Source organism: Ranitomeya variabilis, chromosome 1 (genome assembly GCF_051348905.1).
Source record: "Ranitomeya variabilis isolate aRanVar5 chromosome 1, aRanVar5.hap1, whole genome shotgun sequence".
Classification (NCBI taxonomy): Eukaryota; Metazoa; Chordata; class Amphibia; order Anura; family Dendrobatidae; genus Ranitomeya; species Ranitomeya variabilis.
In genome coordinates this window covers 798,757,143-798,777,630 of record NC_135232.1, presented here as the reverse complement: position 1 = coordinate 798,777,630, position 20,488 = coordinate 798,757,143, and the positions used below count along the sequence as shown (strand labels likewise).

General features: G+C 41.8%; 1 protein-coding gene across 1 annotated transcript in view; it reads left to right on the top strand.

The window, feature by feature from the left end:
* Positions 1 to 2,511: 2,511 nt before the first annotated feature.
* Positions 2,512 to 20,488, top strand: part of LOC143785094 (low-density lipoprotein receptor-related protein 2-like) — a 102,028-nt gene continuing 84,051 nt past the window's right edge. The window contains exons 1-10 of the mRNA XM_077273770.1: positions 2,512 to 2,675; positions 4,700 to 4,813; positions 5,225 to 5,344; positions 7,184 to 7,411; positions 7,847 to 7,966; positions 9,005 to 9,124; positions 9,241 to 9,363; positions 15,089 to 15,298; positions 17,887 to 18,055; positions 19,678 to 19,846. Coding sequence (XP_077129885.1) covers positions 2,609 to 2,675; positions 4,700 to 4,813; positions 5,225 to 5,344; positions 7,184 to 7,411; positions 7,847 to 7,966; positions 9,005 to 9,124; positions 9,241 to 9,363; positions 15,089 to 15,298; positions 17,887 to 18,055; positions 19,678 to 19,846 — 1,440 coding nt within the window. The 5' untranslated portion in view covers positions 2,512 to 2,608. The remainder of the gene's footprint in view (positions 2,676 to 4,699; positions 4,814 to 5,224; positions 5,345 to 7,183; positions 7,412 to 7,846; positions 7,967 to 9,004; positions 9,125 to 9,240; positions 9,364 to 15,088; positions 15,299 to 17,886; positions 18,056 to 19,677; positions 19,847 to 20,488) is intronic.

Genomic DNA, 20,488 nt, shown 5'->3' with positions numbered 1-20,488 from the left:
GGCTGAGAAATGGCGCTGAACGTGTCATACGAAACGCGACTTTGGCGCGAAGATCGCCGACCGCATGGCCGATCCCACAGTGGGATCAGGTCGGGTTTCATGAAACCCGACTTTGCTGAAAGTCGGCGATGTATGAAAATGACCGATCCGTTTCGCTCAACCCTACTCCTCATAACTAGTTGTATCCTTAAAAAAATGAATACAACACGTATGTGAAACACGGACTTCTGAATAAGGTCACATAGACATATATGAGGCAGTCAATAGATCTGCGGACATAGTCTGTGCTTGGACTGTGGCACATGGATTTGTGTATATGACATAAGGCCTCATTCACACATCCTTCTTGTGTTTATGTGTTGTATCCTTTTTCTTTTTTCACGGATACAGTACGGACCCATTATGATCTATGGTGCTATTTATATGTCCGTGTTTTTTTTCAGGCATTAAAGGAAAAGAGAAAAAAAAGTCTTTGGGTCCATGAAAAACACATATAGCACACGGAAGGCATCTGTGTGCCATCTGTGTGCAACATTGGAAGTATAAGAGAAGCTTTGTCATTTATTTATTTATTTGTGAAAAACACAAATTTTTCTTTTTGGGTTTCATACTAGCTGCACTTCATTTAATCTCATCTAATAGATAGACAAAACTATTTTTTAATCCAATTAGACTATGTCTCCACGTTCAGGATGGCCGGCGGTATCGCCGCTCGACGCTAAGCCCCGCCCCCTTTCTGGGACGCGATCATGCCGGATGTGTTAACTCTTCACATCCGGGATGATCGCTCTGTCCCATAGGGCCCTGTGATATGCCTTGCGGGGACGCTGCGTCCCCGCAAGGTGTACGGACATGCTGCGATCTGAAAAGACGTGCAGCATGTCCGTTGTCGCAGGGCCGCCGCGTGCGGGTTTCCACGCATAGTGGAGACGGGATTTCATAAAATCCCCTCCACTATGCTGGAACATCTGGACGCTGCTTGTTTGACGCTGCAGCTCTGCGCAGCGTCAAACAAGCAGCGTTTCCTGAACGTGGAAACATACCCTTACTCTTTAGCCATGGATAAGATGAAAATGGATGGAACGCTGAAATACAAATTACCATATGTCTTCCGTGCTTCATCCTTTTTGGAATGAACCCCATAAAAACCTTAAAGACGGAGTCTAATCGCAAAATGGATCAAAATAAAACATGTTCTCATGGATCCGAGACATGAATCATTTTTTAAGTTAGACGTGTATATGATGGGTCCGTATGCTGTGTGTGAGAAAAGGGACAGAATACGAACGTGTCACACAGATGTGTGAATCCAGCCTTAGGCCACAATCACACTCTCAGTATTTGATCAGTTTTTTACCTCAGTATTTGTAAGCCAAAACCAGGAGTGGGTGAAAAATGTAGAACTGGTGAAGTGTTTCTAATATACTTTTCCCCTGATTGTTCCACTCCTTGTTTTGGCTTACAAATACCGAGGTAAAAAAATGACCAAATACTGAACGTGTGCATGAAGTCTAAAAGTATGGTAAGTACAATTTTTTCAGGCACATTTGGAGCGGGTCAGGTTAAAAAAACACTTCAAAGCTCAGAAATCACTAAAAAAAATAGTCTTACTATTCATTTCTATGTAAAAAACTATTTGTGTTCACCTGTTGAGGCTTTTGAGCATCTTGGTTTCCATAAATGCCCAGTGGATAAAAGATGTGTGCTGACCATTTTTCAGGTATTTTATACTAGGAAGATGCTAGATGCTTTTTAAGGTCAGGGTCACACTTGCGAGTTCAATGTGAGTCTTTCGCATCAATACCCGGCACTGCCGCCGGCAATCGGGACCGGAGCGTTCAGCTGTATAGAAATACATGCAGCCGCAAACTCCGGTCCCAAGTGCCGGCTGCAAAAATGACAGTAAAAAAAGCGCTCTAAAAATGTAAAAAAAATGACACTTTAGGTTTACAAAACTTTAGAGATGAGTAGCAATTCCTGAAGAGTCTTCTGCTTGAAAAATTTTCATTTTTGACCACCTGAAGAAACTCTGTTGTGTGAACATAGCCTAAGGGTATGTTTCCACGTTCAGTTTTGCTTCAGGCTTTGGTCAGGATTTTATGCAGGTAAAATCCTGACCAAAACTGCACCTGAGGTCACTGGCAGGTCACCTGCGGTGTACCTGCATGTTTTGCTCATAGTAGTAACATGCTGCGTTTAGAAAAAACGCACCACGCATGCGTTTTCGCGGCAAAAACGCATGCGTTTTTTAACGCATAGTGGAGTCTGGATTTCATGAAATCCCATCCACTATGCTGTAACATCTGGACGCTGCGTTTTTGACGCTGCGGAAAAACGCAGCGTCAAAAACGCAGCGTTTCCTGAACGTGGAAACATACCAAGCAATAGATCTCCTTACTAATTCCATACATAGAGCTTAAACCACTTTCTTTGGATGATCAGGTGTGGCAAATGTTTGGCTAATACTGAATTGTCAGCAGCTGGCACAGGATAAATAGTAGTGCTACTGAGACTTTTCTGTGTTTTTTTTTCTTTTACTTTTCATTCTCTAGTCCAATGTTGTCTTAGTTCAGTAAGCTGCTTATGTAGACGTGCCATCTAGAAAACAATGTCGTGGATATGTGCCGCATGGCTTTTAGGTATTTTTACTGGACTTTTAGGCAATTTGGTAGCAGGTGAGTAACTGGTCACACTCAGTAAAGACCTCAGAGTATGTGCACACGTTGCGGAATGGTGTGTGGATTTTTTCCACTCTGTTTTTGTAAAATCCGCAGGTAAAACGCACTGTGTTTTACCTGCGGAATTCCTATGGATTTTGTGCAGATTCCACCTGCGGTTTTACACCTGCAGATTCCTATTGAGGAGCAGGTGTAAACCGCTGCGGAATCCGCACAAAGAATTGACATGTTGCGGAATAAACAATGCAGCGTTTCCATGCGTTTTTTTTCTGCAGCATGTGCACTGTGGATTTTGTTTTCCATGGGTTTACATGGTACTGTAAACTCACGGAAAACTGCTGCGAGTCTGCAGCGGCCAATCCGCTGCGAATTCCGCAGCAAAATCTGCAATGTGTGCACATACCCTCAATCTATTAGAAGCATTTTTTTAAAATTCTTCCTAAACCGCTAGAAAAGAAAGCTTTGCCCAATAAAACTTTTTATTTTTTATTTTTACAATTCATGGTGAAAATAGTCTAAAGGCCTGTGCACACGAGGCAGATTTAGTGCAGATCTGCAGCAGATTTTTCTGCTGCAGATCTGCACTGTGATTTACAGTACAATGTAAATCAATGTGAAAAAAAAAAAAAGCTGTGCAGAAAAATCCATGCAGAAACGCTGCAGCTTTCAAAGAAGTGCATGTCACTACTTTTGTGCGGATCTGCAGCGTTTTTGCACCCCTCCATTAATCGAAATCTGCAGTGGTAAAATCTGCAGTAAATTCCGCACTAAAACCGCATGAAAACCACGGCAAATCCGCAGCTGCGGATTCTGCCAGGAGATGCGGATTTTGTGCAGAAAATTCTGCACCTCTTTTTTAACGTGTGCACATAGCCTATTATGTTCACACTGTGTTTTTCTTGTTTTGAAAAATGTGCTTTATGTAACTCTTCCTTTTTCCTGGATTCTTGAAAACCTGAAACATGTATGTGTGTTTTGTTTTTGTTTTTTTGTTTTTTTTTATCTTGGTGTCTCGAGACACTGAAGCATTTTAAAAGCACCCAATAGTCTGAATATATGATCAATGAATATAATTTTTTTATTTTTTTTAATTTTGCCTAGTTGTACAGTGCTGTTATTCTGTAGACCTTTACAGAGATCCTGGCTTCCTTTGGGGCATGCCATCTAAATTCTTTTGCTCGTCATTGTAATATATATTTTTTTGGTGCGTTTTCCACGCTAAAACAGCGGAAAAAGATGTTGTATGATTATACACTGTTTTGTTTTTTTTTTGGTTTGTTTTTTTTTCTGCTGAGTTTTAGGCTATATGCAGACGTTCAGGATTTTTTTTGCACTTTTTCGTCCGTTTTCCGCCGAGAAAAAAAAAAGCTGATAAAAGCTTACATAAGCATCCCATCATTTTTAATGCATTCCGCATTTTTTGTGCATATGCTGTGTTTTTTCTCACGGCGGAATTGCATTCCAGAAAAAACGCATCATCATCAATTCCACACAAGGCAATCATGCCTTACGCAGGCGTGTACTATGGAGGACAGAGAATGAACTTCAATCCAATATTGCAGCCAGCGGGTAAGGAAAGGGTGAATCAAACACCCGAAAACCCCGCCCATATGGCTGAAAATTGTTCCCTCCAAATTCAGGTGAGAGTCCCTTTAAGATGTCGGCATATCTGCTGAATCGGTCTGGGTTTCTCAATCAGAAATTGCTTCAGGGAATACTTCCCCTCCGCCCCTCCAACTGTTCTCTGTAGTCTCTTGTTCGGACAGCACCTAGATTGGAGAGGTTCTCCTCAATATCATCTTCAAAAAATGTTTTTAATTTTTTTTGTAATACCTTTAAAATCCCAATACAAAATTAACACTTGTAATGTATCTCATGTAGCACAAGCATTGTGTATGAGCTACCTTGTTACTACTAGGAGTAGTGGCTAGGAATTATGAAGATTGCTTCATACAAATGGAACTTCCTATTTTTATTTTTTTTAAATATAGTCTTCTAATGTACGTACGTATGTTTCCCAGACCCTTCAGGATGCAGTGTTCTGCAGCAGTCTGTATGTAAGGATAAATGCATTCCATTCTCTTGGTTGTGCAATGGAGAAAAGGATTGTCCTGATGGTACTGATGAGCTATGTGGTAAGGATTTTTTTTTTTTGTCAATTTAAGTCTGATGTAATGGCATCTAATAATAATATAATGGTAAAACGCAAAGAAATGGGCAGTGGCAAAGATTGTTTAGAAACTGCCACACGCCTATCAGGAAAAGTCAGCCCAAAAACAGCCAAGGTGGAAAGCTATAGTGTGCATGTAGTGTGTTTTTGTTTCTTTTTTTTGTTTGCCCCTGTATGTACTTTCAGGACCATAGTACCATATTGTATATGTATATAACATAAAACAAATTTCTGCCACAAAATGTCTTCTGCACTAATCAAAGATTTAAGGATATTCTGACACGGAAATCCTCACTGGAACACTTTACTTATTGAATGTTGCCTCTGGTCTAATGTGAAATTTCTTCCTGCAATTCTTTGCAAAATTTCTTTACAGATCTACCTTGCCGTGGAGATACAAGCGCTTGGCAATGCGACAATGGAAAATGTATTTCTAACAACTGGAAATGTGATGGTGTTAGTGACTGTCCAGATGGTTCGGATGAAGCGGACTGTGGCAAGTAGAACATAGTGCCTGGCCATTTTTGCGCTTTTTTTTTTTTTTTTTTTTTTCCCCCCCCCCCCCATTTAATTCCAGGACTTTTCTTTGTCAATACAAAACAAACTGGCTCAGGATTTATTCCTACAACCAGTGGACATTCATTAGAGGAAAGGAAATCCCTCAGCTATACAGGAAGGGTTCAGGCACTGCGGAATGCCCAACCACAAGAGGTAGTAATGGTGGACCCTATGGCTATGTGCATACGTTGCGGATTGGTGTGTGGCTTTTTACGCACCGTTTGTGCAAAATCCGCAGGTAAAATGCACTGCGTTTTACATGCGGGTTTCCTGCGTTTTTTTTTTTTTTTTTTTTCAAATGCTGTTTTACACCTGCGGATTCCTATAGAGGAGCAGGTGTAAACCACTGCGGAATCCGCACAAAGAATGAACATGCTGCGGAAAATACAATGCAGCGTTTCTGCGCGGTATTTTCTGCAGCATGTGCGCTGCAGATTTTGTTTTCCATAGATTTGCATGGTACTGTACATCGCATGGAAAACTGCTGCGAGCACAGCAAAATCCGCTACGTGTGCACATAGCCTATAACTGCATTTTGTATGCAAAAAATCTAGATGGTTTTTTTTCTTCTTAGAATTAATGACCTAGTCCTAGTGGATTATAAATGATCTAGTGATAATGTATAACTGGTTTCTCTCCCCAATCCTATGGAACTATGAATTAAATTTTGCATATTGCAGATGGAGAAATTAACAGCATGTCAACCTTTTGGGAAAATACCCTAACTGGAGTATTGTGCCCATTCACGTGGTTGCTCCATTCAATGTTGCACTTGTTTTATCCCTGCTCCCACCACAGCCATTAATTGTTTTGTATAAGTCTATTTTTGAACAGCACTAAGGCTATGTTCACACGGTGCGGTTTTTGCTGCGGATCCGCAGCAGTTTTCCATGTAGGTTACAGTACAATGTAACCCAATGGAAAACAGGACCCGCTGTGCCGACGATCCTTTTTTCCACAGGCAAATCCGCAGCGGTTTTGCCTGCAGAAAAAAGAAGTACCATGTCAATTCTTTCGGGTTTCCAGCAGCACCAATAGGAAACTGCATTTGGAAACCCGCAGTGGAATCCGCAGAAGAAAAAGGATCAAAAACCGCAGCTAAAATCAGCGCTGAATTTAGCTGCGGTTTTTCAAAACAGGACCTGAAAAAAAAGGATGAAAAAAAGGAACGTGTGAACGTAGCCTCAGGGCTCGTGCACATGACAGTATTTTTGGCCTGGGTGCGACAAAACATCAGATAAAACACAGACCAATGTAACTCTACAGAATGCCAGAGTTTGCTCTGTTGGTTGGATCGCACTCAGCCATGCAAGTCACTGAGTCTGGAGAAACAATTGGACTGCACTTGGATGACATCTGAGTATGGACTCACAGAATGGAGGGTTTTTTTGTTTTTTTTCTTTCTTTCCCTTCCATAACCTGGCTGACTCTCCCGGATGACAGAAAATTGTATGACCCTAGCCTAAGGATTACTGTGACTTTTTTGAACTGTTATATTGGAACTGTATTGTTTGGCTTTTTTCTCTATATATTGTTAAGCACTTTTAGTAGAAACTGTTTCACCCCAAAAAATTTCAGATTCCCAGTTCAAACAAATTCCCCCCCCCACAAAAAAAAAAAAATTTGTCCCAAGAAAAAAAAAACATACTGTATATACAGGCAGTCTTGTAGTTTAGTTGGTTAAACAACTTTTTCTAGTGTTTCCCAGTAGGCTTAAAGTCTATTGTAGATCTATTGTGTTTAACAGACTTTTTTTTTTTTTTTTCTCCACTCAAAGGTTGCACAGATAACAAAATCCAGTGTGTTAACAGTGATGAATGCATTCATGTATGGGAAGTTTGTGATGGTTACCATGACTGTGAAAATGGTTCTGAAGAACAGAACTGCTCTATGCAAAGCTGTATGGATCATCAAGTGCAGTGCAAGAATAAAGTGTGCATCATGGCGTCCTGGCAATGTGATGGAATAAATAGCTGTGGCGATGGGTCCGATGAAGAGTCTTGTGGTTAGTATTTTCTAATCCAATGCTTGTTAGGTATGTAAGGCTGCCCATACACAGGTTTTACAGCACATCGCTATGATTAGGCATATGCTTTTTTATTTTGCCATGCAGGAAGTACATGGGAGACGTTAAATACATGCTTTGTGGCTTAATTTGCATACTGTATTAAACAAACCATTCTGTATGGGGGTTTGCTGGGCTTAATACTCCAGAAGTATTAGTAATAACTTAAATGCTGCAACGGGTGAGATGAAAATACTAGAATGAGGGGGGAAAAACACAACTTTAACGCCTGAGCCATGTTAAATATTTTGGATTGCTTTTGTACCTTTGCCCAACAAGGGGGTGATTTTTCTTTAAACGTGTGTTTTTTATTTTTATTTATTTTTTTTTAACGGGCAACACAATGTGCTGTAACTTGTGCCAAAATTATTTTAGTTACAGGACTTTGTGCTGATGGCTTCTATCAATGTGGAGATGGAAAATGTATAAATGACAGCAAAGTCTGTAACCGTAAAGTGGACTGCCTTGATCGCTCAGATGAATCAGATCTTTGTGGTGAATAATTTGATTTTTATTTTTTTTGTTCCCATTCTGTCATGTTCTTGAGTAGGTAGCAGAATATAGTACTAATCTGTTAAATTGCTGGATGGGTCAAGAGTAGCAATGAGTGGAACTTCTAAAGTTTAACTTGCTATGATGCTCTTTATTGCAGAGACTAATTTCCCAGGTAATAAGGGATAATGCTGATGTCGGCGCACAGGCTAAAATGTGCACACTGTCTATGGGTCTCCTACCTTGGCTCAAAAGCATCATGGGCATCTACGAGGCTGTCTAGTTTAGGCTATGGAAACCCATGGATGGACAGCTTTACCTGTCTCTTAAGGTGCTGTTACTGCAGTGTATCACATCAGTTCAGTCACACTGACTATACAGCTTCAGCATCTCCCCCCCCCCCCCCCCCCCCAATATCACTTGAATCATTGGATTAATGGGAGACTACCACTCACATTATTTTTCAGTGTACATCAGCACTGCAGTAGTATACCACAATCTGATTTGGGCCCTCTACAATACCGGTCATGAGATGTGCTTTATGGCCACCATTATCTAGCCTGTAAAATCCTTAAATTGTCACAGCCTTTCCTGCTCTCCTCTTAGTGCCTGTGTGCCAGTTTCTCATATTAATATCCACTTGCGCCGCAGCAATCGTCAAGAGTATAAAATTGTGCAAATTTAATCTTGTGCTCGTCTGAAGTTAACTTAAAGCCTATGGGCATTTCCAGGTTGCGTTTTTTTTTTTTTTTTTTTTTTTTTTGCAATGGGGTTTAATAGCCTAGAACACAGTGCAAATCCATGAGTGCATTCTGGCGCCAGACTAATAGCTAAGCTTCACTTCTCATGGACATCTAACTGACTAATCGTGATGTTAACTCCCAATAGTCTGTTATATACAATAATTCATAAATTGTTAAAACAGTTTGGTTTCTACAATTTAACCTTTTCTAAAACCCTATTGCAAAAAAATGCTTTCTATAGCTTTAGAAAAAAACAAATTTTATCACAAGTCACTGTCTGAGTATTGCTCTTGCCTAGGTCGCCAGTGCTCAGATAAAAATGGTGGCTGCTCACAGGCATGTAAAGATGCTCCATGGGGTGTAACTTGTTCCTGCTTGGAAGGATGGAAACTTAAGCAAGACCGCCATAGTTGTTATGGTAAGATCAAAGTCTCATTGTTTAATTGCGAAGAGGATAATCCTGGACTAAAGCATGGCTACTCTTCCAAACACCGAACCACACCTGACTTAAAGACTTTTTTTTTTTTTTCGTAGACATTGACGAGTGTTCTGTAGATTATAGTCCTTGTCATCAAATTTGCAGCAACTCAAAAGGGTCTTTCACTTGTGGTTGTGTTAAAGGATTTAATCTAAAAGGATCAGTATGCGAAGTTATAGGTAAGTACCCACACTTTGGCTATATAGCATCCTTTGGTGGCTTAAGAATAAGCCGGATTACTTACCGGTAATGCTCTTTTAATGAGTCCACGACAGCACCCCACATGAGAGAGAGGGATCCGCCCCATAGGAACAGGAAACCTACAGAATAAAAGGAGGCGGTCCCCTCTCCTCCTCAGTTTAGTTTACAGAGTATAAAAAGGAACCGCAAAAGCTTTAGTATTAATTCTTATTCAGCAACATAAATATCTTAAACTCTATACAACCATTATTTGTGAACTTGAAAGAGCTGTGCATAATTTTAGGGAGGGTAGTAAATGGGTGCTGTCGTGGACTCATTAAAAGAGCATTACCGGTAAGTAATCCGGCTTTTTACCCTTCGCCACAACAGCACCCCACATGAAAGATTTTCAGAGAGTCATTATTTGGGTGGGATTACTGTACTAAGAACAGCTCTACCAAAGGTCAGATCAGAAAATGTAGATAGATCGAGTCAATAATGGTTGTAAAAGGTAGAAGGTGTAGACCAGGTTGCGGCCTTACATATAAAATGGATCGGTACATCTGCTTGTTCCGCCCAGGAGGAAGCCATGGCTCATGTTGAGTGCGCTTTAATACCCGCTGGAGGAATCTCGCCTTTTGATGTATAGGCCAAGCAGATAGCATCTCTGATCCATCGAGATATGGTAGCTCTCGTGACCCCATGTCCTTTCTTGTGGCCCTGAAAGGAGATAAACAGAGCCCTACTCTCCCTCCATGTCTGAGACCTTTCTATATAAGTCAGGATGGCTCTTCTGACATCTAAGGTGTGGAATTTATGCTGTTCTGGAGTTACAGGTGAATCAAAAAAGGAAGGGAGAAATATCTCTTGGGACCTGTGGTAGGTGGATGCTACCTTAGGGAGGTATGAGGGGTCTGGTTTTAGGACTATCCGATCATGGAATATCAGTAAGAAGGGTGGGTCTACTGATAGGGCCTGGATGTCGCTAACCCTTCTAGCTGACGTTAGGGCTACCAAGAAGGCTACTTTATATGTTAGGACATTTAAAGGTATGGAATCTAGTGGCTCAAATGGGGAGCTGGTTAAGGCCTCTAGTACTAGATTTAAATCCCACGGAGGTAGACGGGGAATATGGACGAGTTTACTACATTAACAAGATTTTATAAATCTGGAGATCCACCTATTAGCTGCTATATTGCATCCATATAGGGCTCCTAATGCCGAGACCTGAACTCTTAAGGTATTTACAGATAACCCTAAATCTCGGCCTTTTTGCAAGAACTCTAGAATAGGTGTGACTGGAACTTGCTTAGTGAACGGTACTGTGTAAAAATCTAAAAATTTATTCCATACCCTACTATATATTAGGGTGGTAGATCTTTTTCTGCTCAATAAGAGGGTGTTTACTAGTTCTACTGAGAACCCTCTTGAACTTAATAGTTGCCTCTCAAATTCCACGCCGTCAAGTGAAGACCTTTCACTTGCGGGTGGAAAAAGGGGCCTTGGAACAGCAGCTCGTTGTCTGATGGGAGAATCCATGGGTCACATAGACACATGGTCTGGAGACAGGGGAACCATGGTCTTTTCGGCCAGAACGGTGCAATGAGGATCACTCTTGCTTGCTCCCTCCTGATTTTTCTGATCATTAGTGGAATCCGAGACATTGGAGGAAAAGCGTATGCCAGTTTGAACTTCCAAGGATTGTGGAGAGTCCAACATATCTGGGTGATCCATGAAGTTCAGGGAAACTAACTTTTTTACCTGCCGGTTGTCTCTTGTGGCAAACAGGTCTATTTGTGGTGTACCCCATGATTCTGTTATAATTTTGAATATGGATTTGTTTAAGGTCCATGCTCCTTGACGTAACTCGTTTCGACTGAGGTAGTCTGCCCTGATGATCTCTGCCCCTCTGATGTGTAGGGATGCGAGATGAGTCTCTGCTAGCTGGAAGATGTCTGCTGCTATGGTCATCAGACTTCCTGACCGTGTACCACCTTGACAGTTCACATATGCCACTGCGGTGGAATTTTCCGAGTAAACTTACATGTGCTCCTTGAATCTGCGGAAGAAAATGATTTAAGGCATATTCTACCGCTTTTAACTCTTTCCAATTGGAAGAATATGTCAATTCTGCCAGCTCCCAAGTATCTTGGGCCAGATTATCTTCCATATGTGCACCCCACCCAATAGGGCTGACGTCGGTGGTAATTATTTTAGAAGGGTCTATTATCCATGGTGTTCCATATAGAGCCACCAGGATAGAGATTCTAAGACCTCTTTGGAAAGAGTTAATTTACTTTCCAGATGTCCTTCTTTTCCCTGAGCCGACAATACTTCATACTGTAACTGCCGGGTATGAAATTGTGCCCACGGTACAGCTGGGATGCACGAGGACAATGATCCCAGTAAGGACATGGGTTTCCTTAGTGTCATATAGGGGTTGTCCATTGCCTCTGACACTTTTGATTGTATAGTCAGTCTTTTTGACTGGGGAAGGAAGCATTTCTGACTTACAGAGTCTAGCTGGATTCCTAGGAATGTTTGAACGGTCTCTGGATTCAGTCTGGACTTTTCGAAGTTGACGATCCAACCTAACTCCTGTAGGGACGAGATCGTATTAGATAAACGAGCTTTACACTGAAGTATAGAGTTTGATAATACCCTACCTAGATGATTTTCTAGTAGTAGCAAAGTGTCCAGTCGGCGTAGATGAGCCATCACCTCTATTATTACTTTAGTAAAGATGCGGGGAGCCATAGAAAGCCCAAAGGGCATTGCTATGTATTGGAAGTGACGAACCTGTCCCGCCAGGATGACTGCAACCCTTAGGTACTGCTGATGTTCGGCATGTATGGGAAGATAGTAGGCATCTTTTAGGTCTATCCCGGCCATGACACACCTAGGGAATAAGTTTTATGGTAGAACTAATGGATTCCATTTTAAAGGTATGATTACGCAGAAAGGAATTTAGTTTTTTGAGATTTATGATGGTTCTGAATGAACCATCTGGTTTATTGATCAAGAATAAAGGAGAATAGAACCCCTTCCCTTCTTGATCCTGGGGAACTTCTATCAGGACTTTCTTAGAAGAGATAGGATCTCTGATTCCAGAGCCCTTTGTTTCTCCCGTCCTTTTGGTGATGTTAGTATATAAGAATCCCAAAGGATTCGATCAAATTCCAATTTTAGGCCGTATTGCACAATGTCCAAAATCCATTGGCTAGATGTTATTTGTTCCCATTTGGGAAAGAAAAATCTTAATCTGCCACCCACTTCATGGTTAGCGGTATTTGTTGCGTTTAGGATTATAGGCTCCGCTAAACAAAGTACCTTTTTGTTTCGGATCTTTCGACTCCCATCGCTCCCTTTGTTCAACCGGTTTGTTCCTGGTAAAGGGGCGTCTTCTGAAGGCTCTCCTGTAAGATGGAAGATATTGGTTAGGGAAGCCTTTCTTCCTTTCACCTGCTTTATTCTGGAGTTCATCCAACGTCTTCCCAAAAAGGAACTCACCCTGGCAGGGGATCGCACAAAGTTTTGCTTTTGCCTGTGCGTCCCCTTTCCAGTTTTTCAACCAGAGTGCTCGCTGCTAGGCGTAGCGAATCCATGGAGGCATCTGCCAGGAATGCTACTGCTTCTTTAATTAGAGGGATTTTCGGCAAGATTGATTCTCTCGAAGTTCTACCTCTAATCTGTTCCTCCAGCTGTTCCATCTACACTAGTAGCGACCTTGCAGTGCAGGTACTAGATATAGCGGGCCTGAAAGCCCCCGTGTTAGCTTCCCACGATCTTTTTAATAAGGCTTCTGCTTTCTGGTCCAGTGGGTCTGTCAGGACCCCTGAATCCTCAACTGGTAAGATCGACTGTTTGGTTGTGGAGGCTACTGCGGCATCAACCTTTGGCACCTTTGACCAGGAATTCAGCTCCTTGTCGCTGAAGGGATAGCGTCTTTTAGAGGATGATGGTAGAAAACCTCTTGTGTTTTGCTTATCCCATTCTTTTTTTAATAATTTCTTTAATAGTTGGTATGACGGGGAAGGATCTACGTTTTTTCTGTCCTAACCCCGCAAACATGTCTTGAGCTGATTTTTTTTTTTTTTTTCCCTTTCTCGTCTGGGCACCCCATTGTGCTCCGGACAGATTTAACTAAGTTATCTACACTGCTATTGGGTAGACAAAGCCCCCCTTCAGTTTCGGATGAGCTCGGCTGAGATCCCGATTTCGTCCGAGGATAGATGTACATACTCTGAACTAACTGGAGATCGGGACCTGCTAGATTGACGGGTACTGGTGCTACTTGTCTGCGCCAAACCCTGCATTTCTTCCCGGATTATGGCTCTGACATCTGATGGAGTCATTATATTTTCCTGCCGCAAGGTTTGTATGATACATTCTGAACACAATCTTTTAGCATAATCATCCGGGAGGGGCTGTGTACATAAAGCACATTCCTTGTGCTTGGACTTGTGTGTCCTTTTCTTAGTCTAGAGGAAGGGATACAGGAGGAACATATATCAGCATATAGGAAGAGGACTCTTTTTTTAAAAACTCACCCAGTGAAGCTGACAGGTACCGGTTCTGGAGGCGGATTCTGTTTGGTGGTAGATCTCTTTTCTGGAGGTCGACCACCACTTTTTGTGCTGCTCCTAGCGCTTCTCTCCTTGCTGGGAGAACGCTGTTCTGCTGCGGGCAGGTGCGCTTCGTCGGCCGGTGAAGCCATCTCACACACCGGTCCGACGCCAGCGCTGCTTTTTAAATCTGGCACCGAATCTCCTGCCTCCCCGGACCAACCCGGAAGTGCTCCAGCGACTTCTGGGTTAGACGCGCAGCTCACTCACCATGCTGCGGCCAGAGGTATTAAGCTGGCCGCCGCAGCGCGTGAGTCCTCATGGTGCCGGGCGGACCCACGGTGACCAGACCATGGATGTTCGGCCAGACGAGGGGGGGAGGCTGCAAGCAGGGGCTCCCCCGCCGCTGCTTCTGGAACCGCAGCCCCTGCCGTTCCCTCAGAGACCGACGCAGGTGGGTGCATGGCCCAGGGATCCTCTTCATCTGTAGGTAAGCAGGGATTCCTATAGGAACAGGAAACCTAAACTGAGGAGGAGAGGGGACCGCCTCCTTTTATTCTGTAGGTTTCCTGTTCCTATGGGGCGGATCCCTCTCTCTCTCATGTGGGGTGCTGTTGTGGCGAAGGGTAAAAAAGTATATGAATGTATAACAATAATGGAGCTAAATTTATTTTACTCTTATTGATCTGGGTTATGTAGAAAATAAAAATGCACTTTTGAATATCATTTCAAATGAATGGCCAACCACATATCCAAGATGGAAGGAGATCTCTACTTCATGAAATGGGTCCCTAGCCAGGTGACCCCTCTTGAATTTGTATGTACCACCGTAGTCTTCAAATAAGTGTACACTTCCTGAATGCCTTTTCAGTTGCATTTAGTGGTCAACACCATTTCAAAGGTTTTCTGCTTATTTTTGGGAAATGTTTGCGCTATATACAGTAAATTCTATTTCTCTAGCTATTGCTTACTATCTATATATTAAGCCTCAAGGCAGTTTTGTATGCAATGCATAGTAAATCCTGTCACAGAAATTCTCTTCTACTGCCAATAGTTTACATATAGTCCAGAATGGTATCAGATCATGTTAGAAAATACAATATAATCTAACCAATCGAACCAAAATAAAATAAACTGTTCATTTCTATTCCTATTCCAGACAATGCCACAGTTATTCTGCTTGCTAAAAAAGATGAAATTGGTGTAGTGGATGCTAGGGGTGGTGACTACCAGTATCTCTTTTCGGTCTGTGGTCGACCTACTGCTGTTGCCTATTACTTGTCTAGTGAATCATATTTCTGGATAGGTGAAGACAAAACTCTGCAGTCTTTTGTAATTGGTAGAAAAAATTCAACTTTACTCTATCCAGGTATGTTTAACCATGAAATGCAAATTCTTTACATCCTACTGCCATCACTTGAATATAAGCCATTCCTGCTCCCCTCCTACACACCCGCTCTGGTTAGCAACAACTAAAACTGAACTGGTTATGGAGGAATAACCAATATGATGGATTTTGTAGGACGGTCTTCACTAGCCTTTCTCCTAGCCATACACATCAGTCTGAGGCCCCCCATCCCACCTAAAAAAAAAATAGAATCTTATGCTGTGATTTCCTCCAGTTTCAAGAGAAAGGAATTACACTTCTGAGCTTATAGTTATAAGAACCACCATGCTTGTTGCAGACCTGTAAAATTTAGGATGAGGTGTCGAGATCCAGGGGAAAGTGTCGATAACCTTAGATCTCAAAATCCAAGTATTGCTGTATAGCTTTCCAGAGGTGCTGCATCTTTAATTCGGTTCTTGCTAAATTTCTTGAGAGCCACAGATCAGTCACTTCTAGAACCCATGCTTCAGAAGTTTCCCCCCCCCCCCCCTCAGAACCAAGAACATCTAAAGGAAAGCAAATGCAAAAGATATTGCAGACCTTTTCTAGTTGGTGTGTGCTTACATCTTGTTTCATTCATCCAAACTACTTGAACTTGGATTTCTTTCTAAATGGTTTTTAAATAAGATTAAAACCTAATGCGTTCATTCAGATTTCAGCCTCAAGTTCAAAGCTTGATCATGATCTAGCAAGTCATCACTGCATATAGATTACAGCTGCCAGTTGTATGTTTCATTAAACTCTAGAGTTCTTTCAAATGTCTTACTTGTAGCATATCCTTTCTCCATCATTGATTTATCATTAAAATGGCCTTTATTGGTCTAATCACGGAAGCGTAAGTCTCTTGGGTCTTATTCTAGAGAGACCATATCTACAAGTTCAAGGTGACAATCATTCTCTAAGTTGTGTTCCAGCTCAAGGAGGTTTCTAATTTCCATGTCACAAAACAGTTTTACCATCAACTAAGAAAATTCCAGTTTCTTGATATCTGCAGAACTATTCTCCAACTTAGAAGTTGGAGTCCTTTTGAAAAGTCTTTCACTGTTGTGGTCCTGACAAAAGGGATGAAGATGCAAAATTGCCACAGTCAAATGGATCAAAATCTGTGAAGCTTACCAGATACAGTATACATCTTCCCTGGAGAAACTGCATTCAAGCAGAATGCTCTCCTTGGTTCAGAAGACTAGTGTTTCTATCCAAATCAACATGTGTCCAATAATACCTGGGGCACTTCATCATCAAAATGTATCAACATGTCCCACATCAATAAATTTATGAGACAAAAAGATCCCAACCATATAAAAATAAATCATCAATTTTTATTAATCCAATCCAAAAAAGACAATAGACAACCATAAAAGATAATAATAATAAAAGCAAAATGCCGTCTAGGGGACGCCAGAAAATCCCCCACACACACAATAGGGTCAGTAAACAAGTTTAAACGCTTCTTATATCCAGACTGGTGGTATATAATGATATTCAAATTCAACATAAGTATTAAATATGAAGACGTTTCTAAGAAAGTTATATTTTCTCAAACTATCATGCCTTTTCATAACAGATAATCATTAGTCAAATATCAGAAAAGGAAATTCTATCACCAGTCATATATTTCAGCATCACATAGAGACGTGGGAGATCTATCCTACTAAACAATCATGCAGTCTCCACTAAGTATATTGTTTTGCCTAGTGAGTATAGCTGGGATACAAAGATGTGGCATAATAGTTAAATATGTACCTAAAAATTGGTGTGGAAATTAATATTTACCTGCAGTGTGGATGCTCCTGGTGTCCTCTCACCCCGACGCGCGTTTCGCCGCCTGCTTCTTCCGTCCCCTAGATGGCATTTTGCTTTTATTATCTTTTATGGTTGTCTATTGTCTTTTTATTGGATTAATAAAATTTGATTTTTATATGGTTGGGATCTCTTCTTTGTCTCATACATTTATTGATGTGGGACATGTTGATAGTGTTTCTATCCAGCAGATCCACAGGGCTGTCACATGGCCTTCAGTGCAAGCCTTCTCAAACATTACAGATTAAATTTTGTTAACCCCTTCACAATCGATAATATACAGTATATGCTTCATCAGTCGTGTCCCTGCCGCTGATGCCTGAGCCTACATCTTTCCCTGCACTTGGTGGCTGATGTAATCATGGAAATTGACATTACATTTGTGTTTTGAGTCCCCCTTTAGTGGAACTGTAACCTGTTGCTGAACAATGGTTTTTGCAAGCAACATGAAGGTGATGCTTTCAAACATCGCTGGTACAGATTTCCATGTAGAAATTTAGATGTACAGGGTGGGCCATTTTTATATGGATACACCTGGGTGGGCCATTTATAAAGTTGCATCCAAAATGGCTGACTTCAAAACCATCGTCACCACACATCTTAGTTTTCCCCCTCCCATATACTAATGGGCCACAAACAGGAAGTTGATATCATCAACCATTCCCATTTTATTTAGGTGTATCCATATATGTGGCCCATCCTGTATAATAGTGTTGCAGGGGACAAGGTACTAAATATCAATATTGCTAATTTTTATTTTTTACTTGCAGATGTAAGGAATATTAACAGCTTATCTGTAGACTGGCTTACAGGACAACTCTTTTGGGCAAGTAGTGCAGACAAAACCATTTCTGTTGGCCTGACCGATGGGCGAGGCTATGTCCATATTATTGAAAAGGGCATTGTGCCAGATCAGCTTGTAGTCTTTCCACAAGAACGGTAATGTGAATTTTTATTTTTTCCATCTTTGCTGCAAATATCTCACTTTGTGGCATTAATCTACTCAGAATGCATTGCTTACATTACACGATTACGAAGTGTCAGAAAAAATGTTTCTGCTGAACTGATAAAAACTTTCATTGTTTAGAGAGGGTTCACCCTTAAATATTCTTGTTTACATACCAAAACCTAAAAAGATTGTAGTACTTAAATAATCAAAAATTAACACATGACAACTTGCACTGTTTAACAAAGCCTAGGCTAAAATGCAGAAGTTGTGTGAAACTTAAGTACACTCTTACTGCTTTGAAGTTGCAAAAAAATGCTAGTGGTAAGTACTACAAATTGGGCTTTATTGTTGATCAGCAAGTATAACCACCTATATAAAAGCAGATGTTTGGGCAGTTTGCTGGACTGAAGCGTTCAGGCATGTGTTTAACAGTTATCCAGGACTCTGGTTACTTTCTACTGTGGAACGAAGAACGAACAGGCTGGTAGTTAACTACTGGATAGTTCTACTCGGCAATGATCTCAGGTGGCAATTCCCCTGCTTAATTTTGCCTCTCAACAGAGCAGCACCTTGTCTTGTCTGATCTGTCGATGGGGCATCAAAGCCTAAGTTATGCTGACATGCAGCTCCCTGCAGTTAAGCAGTGCAAGGCTGGCTGTCATTTACCATTACATCGGCAGTGAAGCCCTGTCAAAGAAGCTAGTACATGGGATGTCGCTGGCAACAGCAGTCCATGACAACTCTGATGGCAGAGATCCGTTGCTGGGTAAAAAAGGCAGGTAATGGGCAACTACCTTCTGATAAACTCTTGGCTCTATAGAGGGGAAAAAAATTAAAGTCAAGTTTAAATAAAGACCCTTTAATTCCAAGGATGTAAGGGTACTGTCACACAGTGGCACTTTGGTCGCTACGACGGCACGATCCGTGACGTTCCAGCGATATCCATACGATATCGCAGTGTCTGACACGCTACTGCGATCAGGGACCCCGCTGAGAATCGTACGTCGTAGCAGATCGTTTGAAACTTTCTTTCGTCGTCAAGTGTCCCGCTGTGGCGGCATGATTGCATCGTGTGACAAAGGTGTGCACGATATTGTATACGATGTGCGCACAGTAACAATGGCTTCTACATCGCAAATACGTCATGAAATGATCGCTCCAGCGTCGTGCATTGCAAAGTGTGACCGCAGTCTACGACGCTGGAGCGATAATCATACGACGCTGCAACGTCACAGATCGTACCGTCGTAACGACCAAAGTGCCACTGTGAGACAGTACCCTAAGACATCAGGAATTATCTTGAAGATGGTATTGTTACAGCTCATCAATCTTGGAAGGGTTATAACTTAACTTTTAGACAATCATTCATGCCCTTAGGTTTTTCTCATGACTACATGCTTTAGAGACTAGTTTTATCTGGACTGCTTGACAATGATTACCCTAATCAGCTTGTATATGCTGGATGTTTTACATTTGCCAATCAAGAACGTTTCAGCAAATACCATCACTTTGCACAATCTTAAAACTTGAAACTTTTGGAAGATGTCAGAAGGAAGAGGTAAGTCAATAAGATTCTGACTTTCTATTTTTTCCTCTTTACTCATCCATCCAGGTACATGTACTGGGTAAATTATGGCTTAAAGGGTAATACCACTCTGCAGACTGCAGGAATGGATGGATCAGATTGGCATGTGATTTTATTTATACCTATGGAACAACCAACAGGCCTCACTATTGATTACATTACATCTCGGTTATACTGGATCAGTGAGTACAAGGAGGTAATTATTTAACCTAATCTTACAGATGGTTTTCCAAATGTAACTTGACTGAGTGCTAAAAATTCAAAGTTGAGACTAAACCTAATTGTTGCCATTCTTGTGTTGCTCTTCTTTCCCCATATCATATGTCTTTCAGTCCTATGGCCCTGAACTGTGGCTCCCACTGAACTCGTATCACTGATCCCTGTCCAACTCACTAAAGGTACCGTCACACTAAGCGACGCTGCAGCGATAGCGACAGCAATGCCGATCGCTGCAGCGTCGCTGTGTGGTCGCTGGAGAGCTGTCACACAGACCGCTCTCCCGCGACCAGCGATGCCGAGGTCCCCGGGTAACCAGGGTAAACATCGGGTTGCTAAGCGCAGGGCCGCGCTTAGTAACCCGATGTTTACCCTGGTTACCAGCGTAAAAGTTAAAAAAACAAACAGTACATGCTCACCTGCGCGTCCCCCAGCCTCTGCATCCTGACGCTGACTGAGCTCCGGCCCTAACAGCAGAGCGGTGACGTCACCGCTGTTGCTTTCACTTTCAGTTTAGGGCCGGCGCTTTAGTGTCAGGAAGCAGAGGCTGGGGGACGCGCAGGTGAGTATGTACTGTTTGTTTTTTTAACTTTTACGCTGGTAACCAGGGTAAACATCGGGT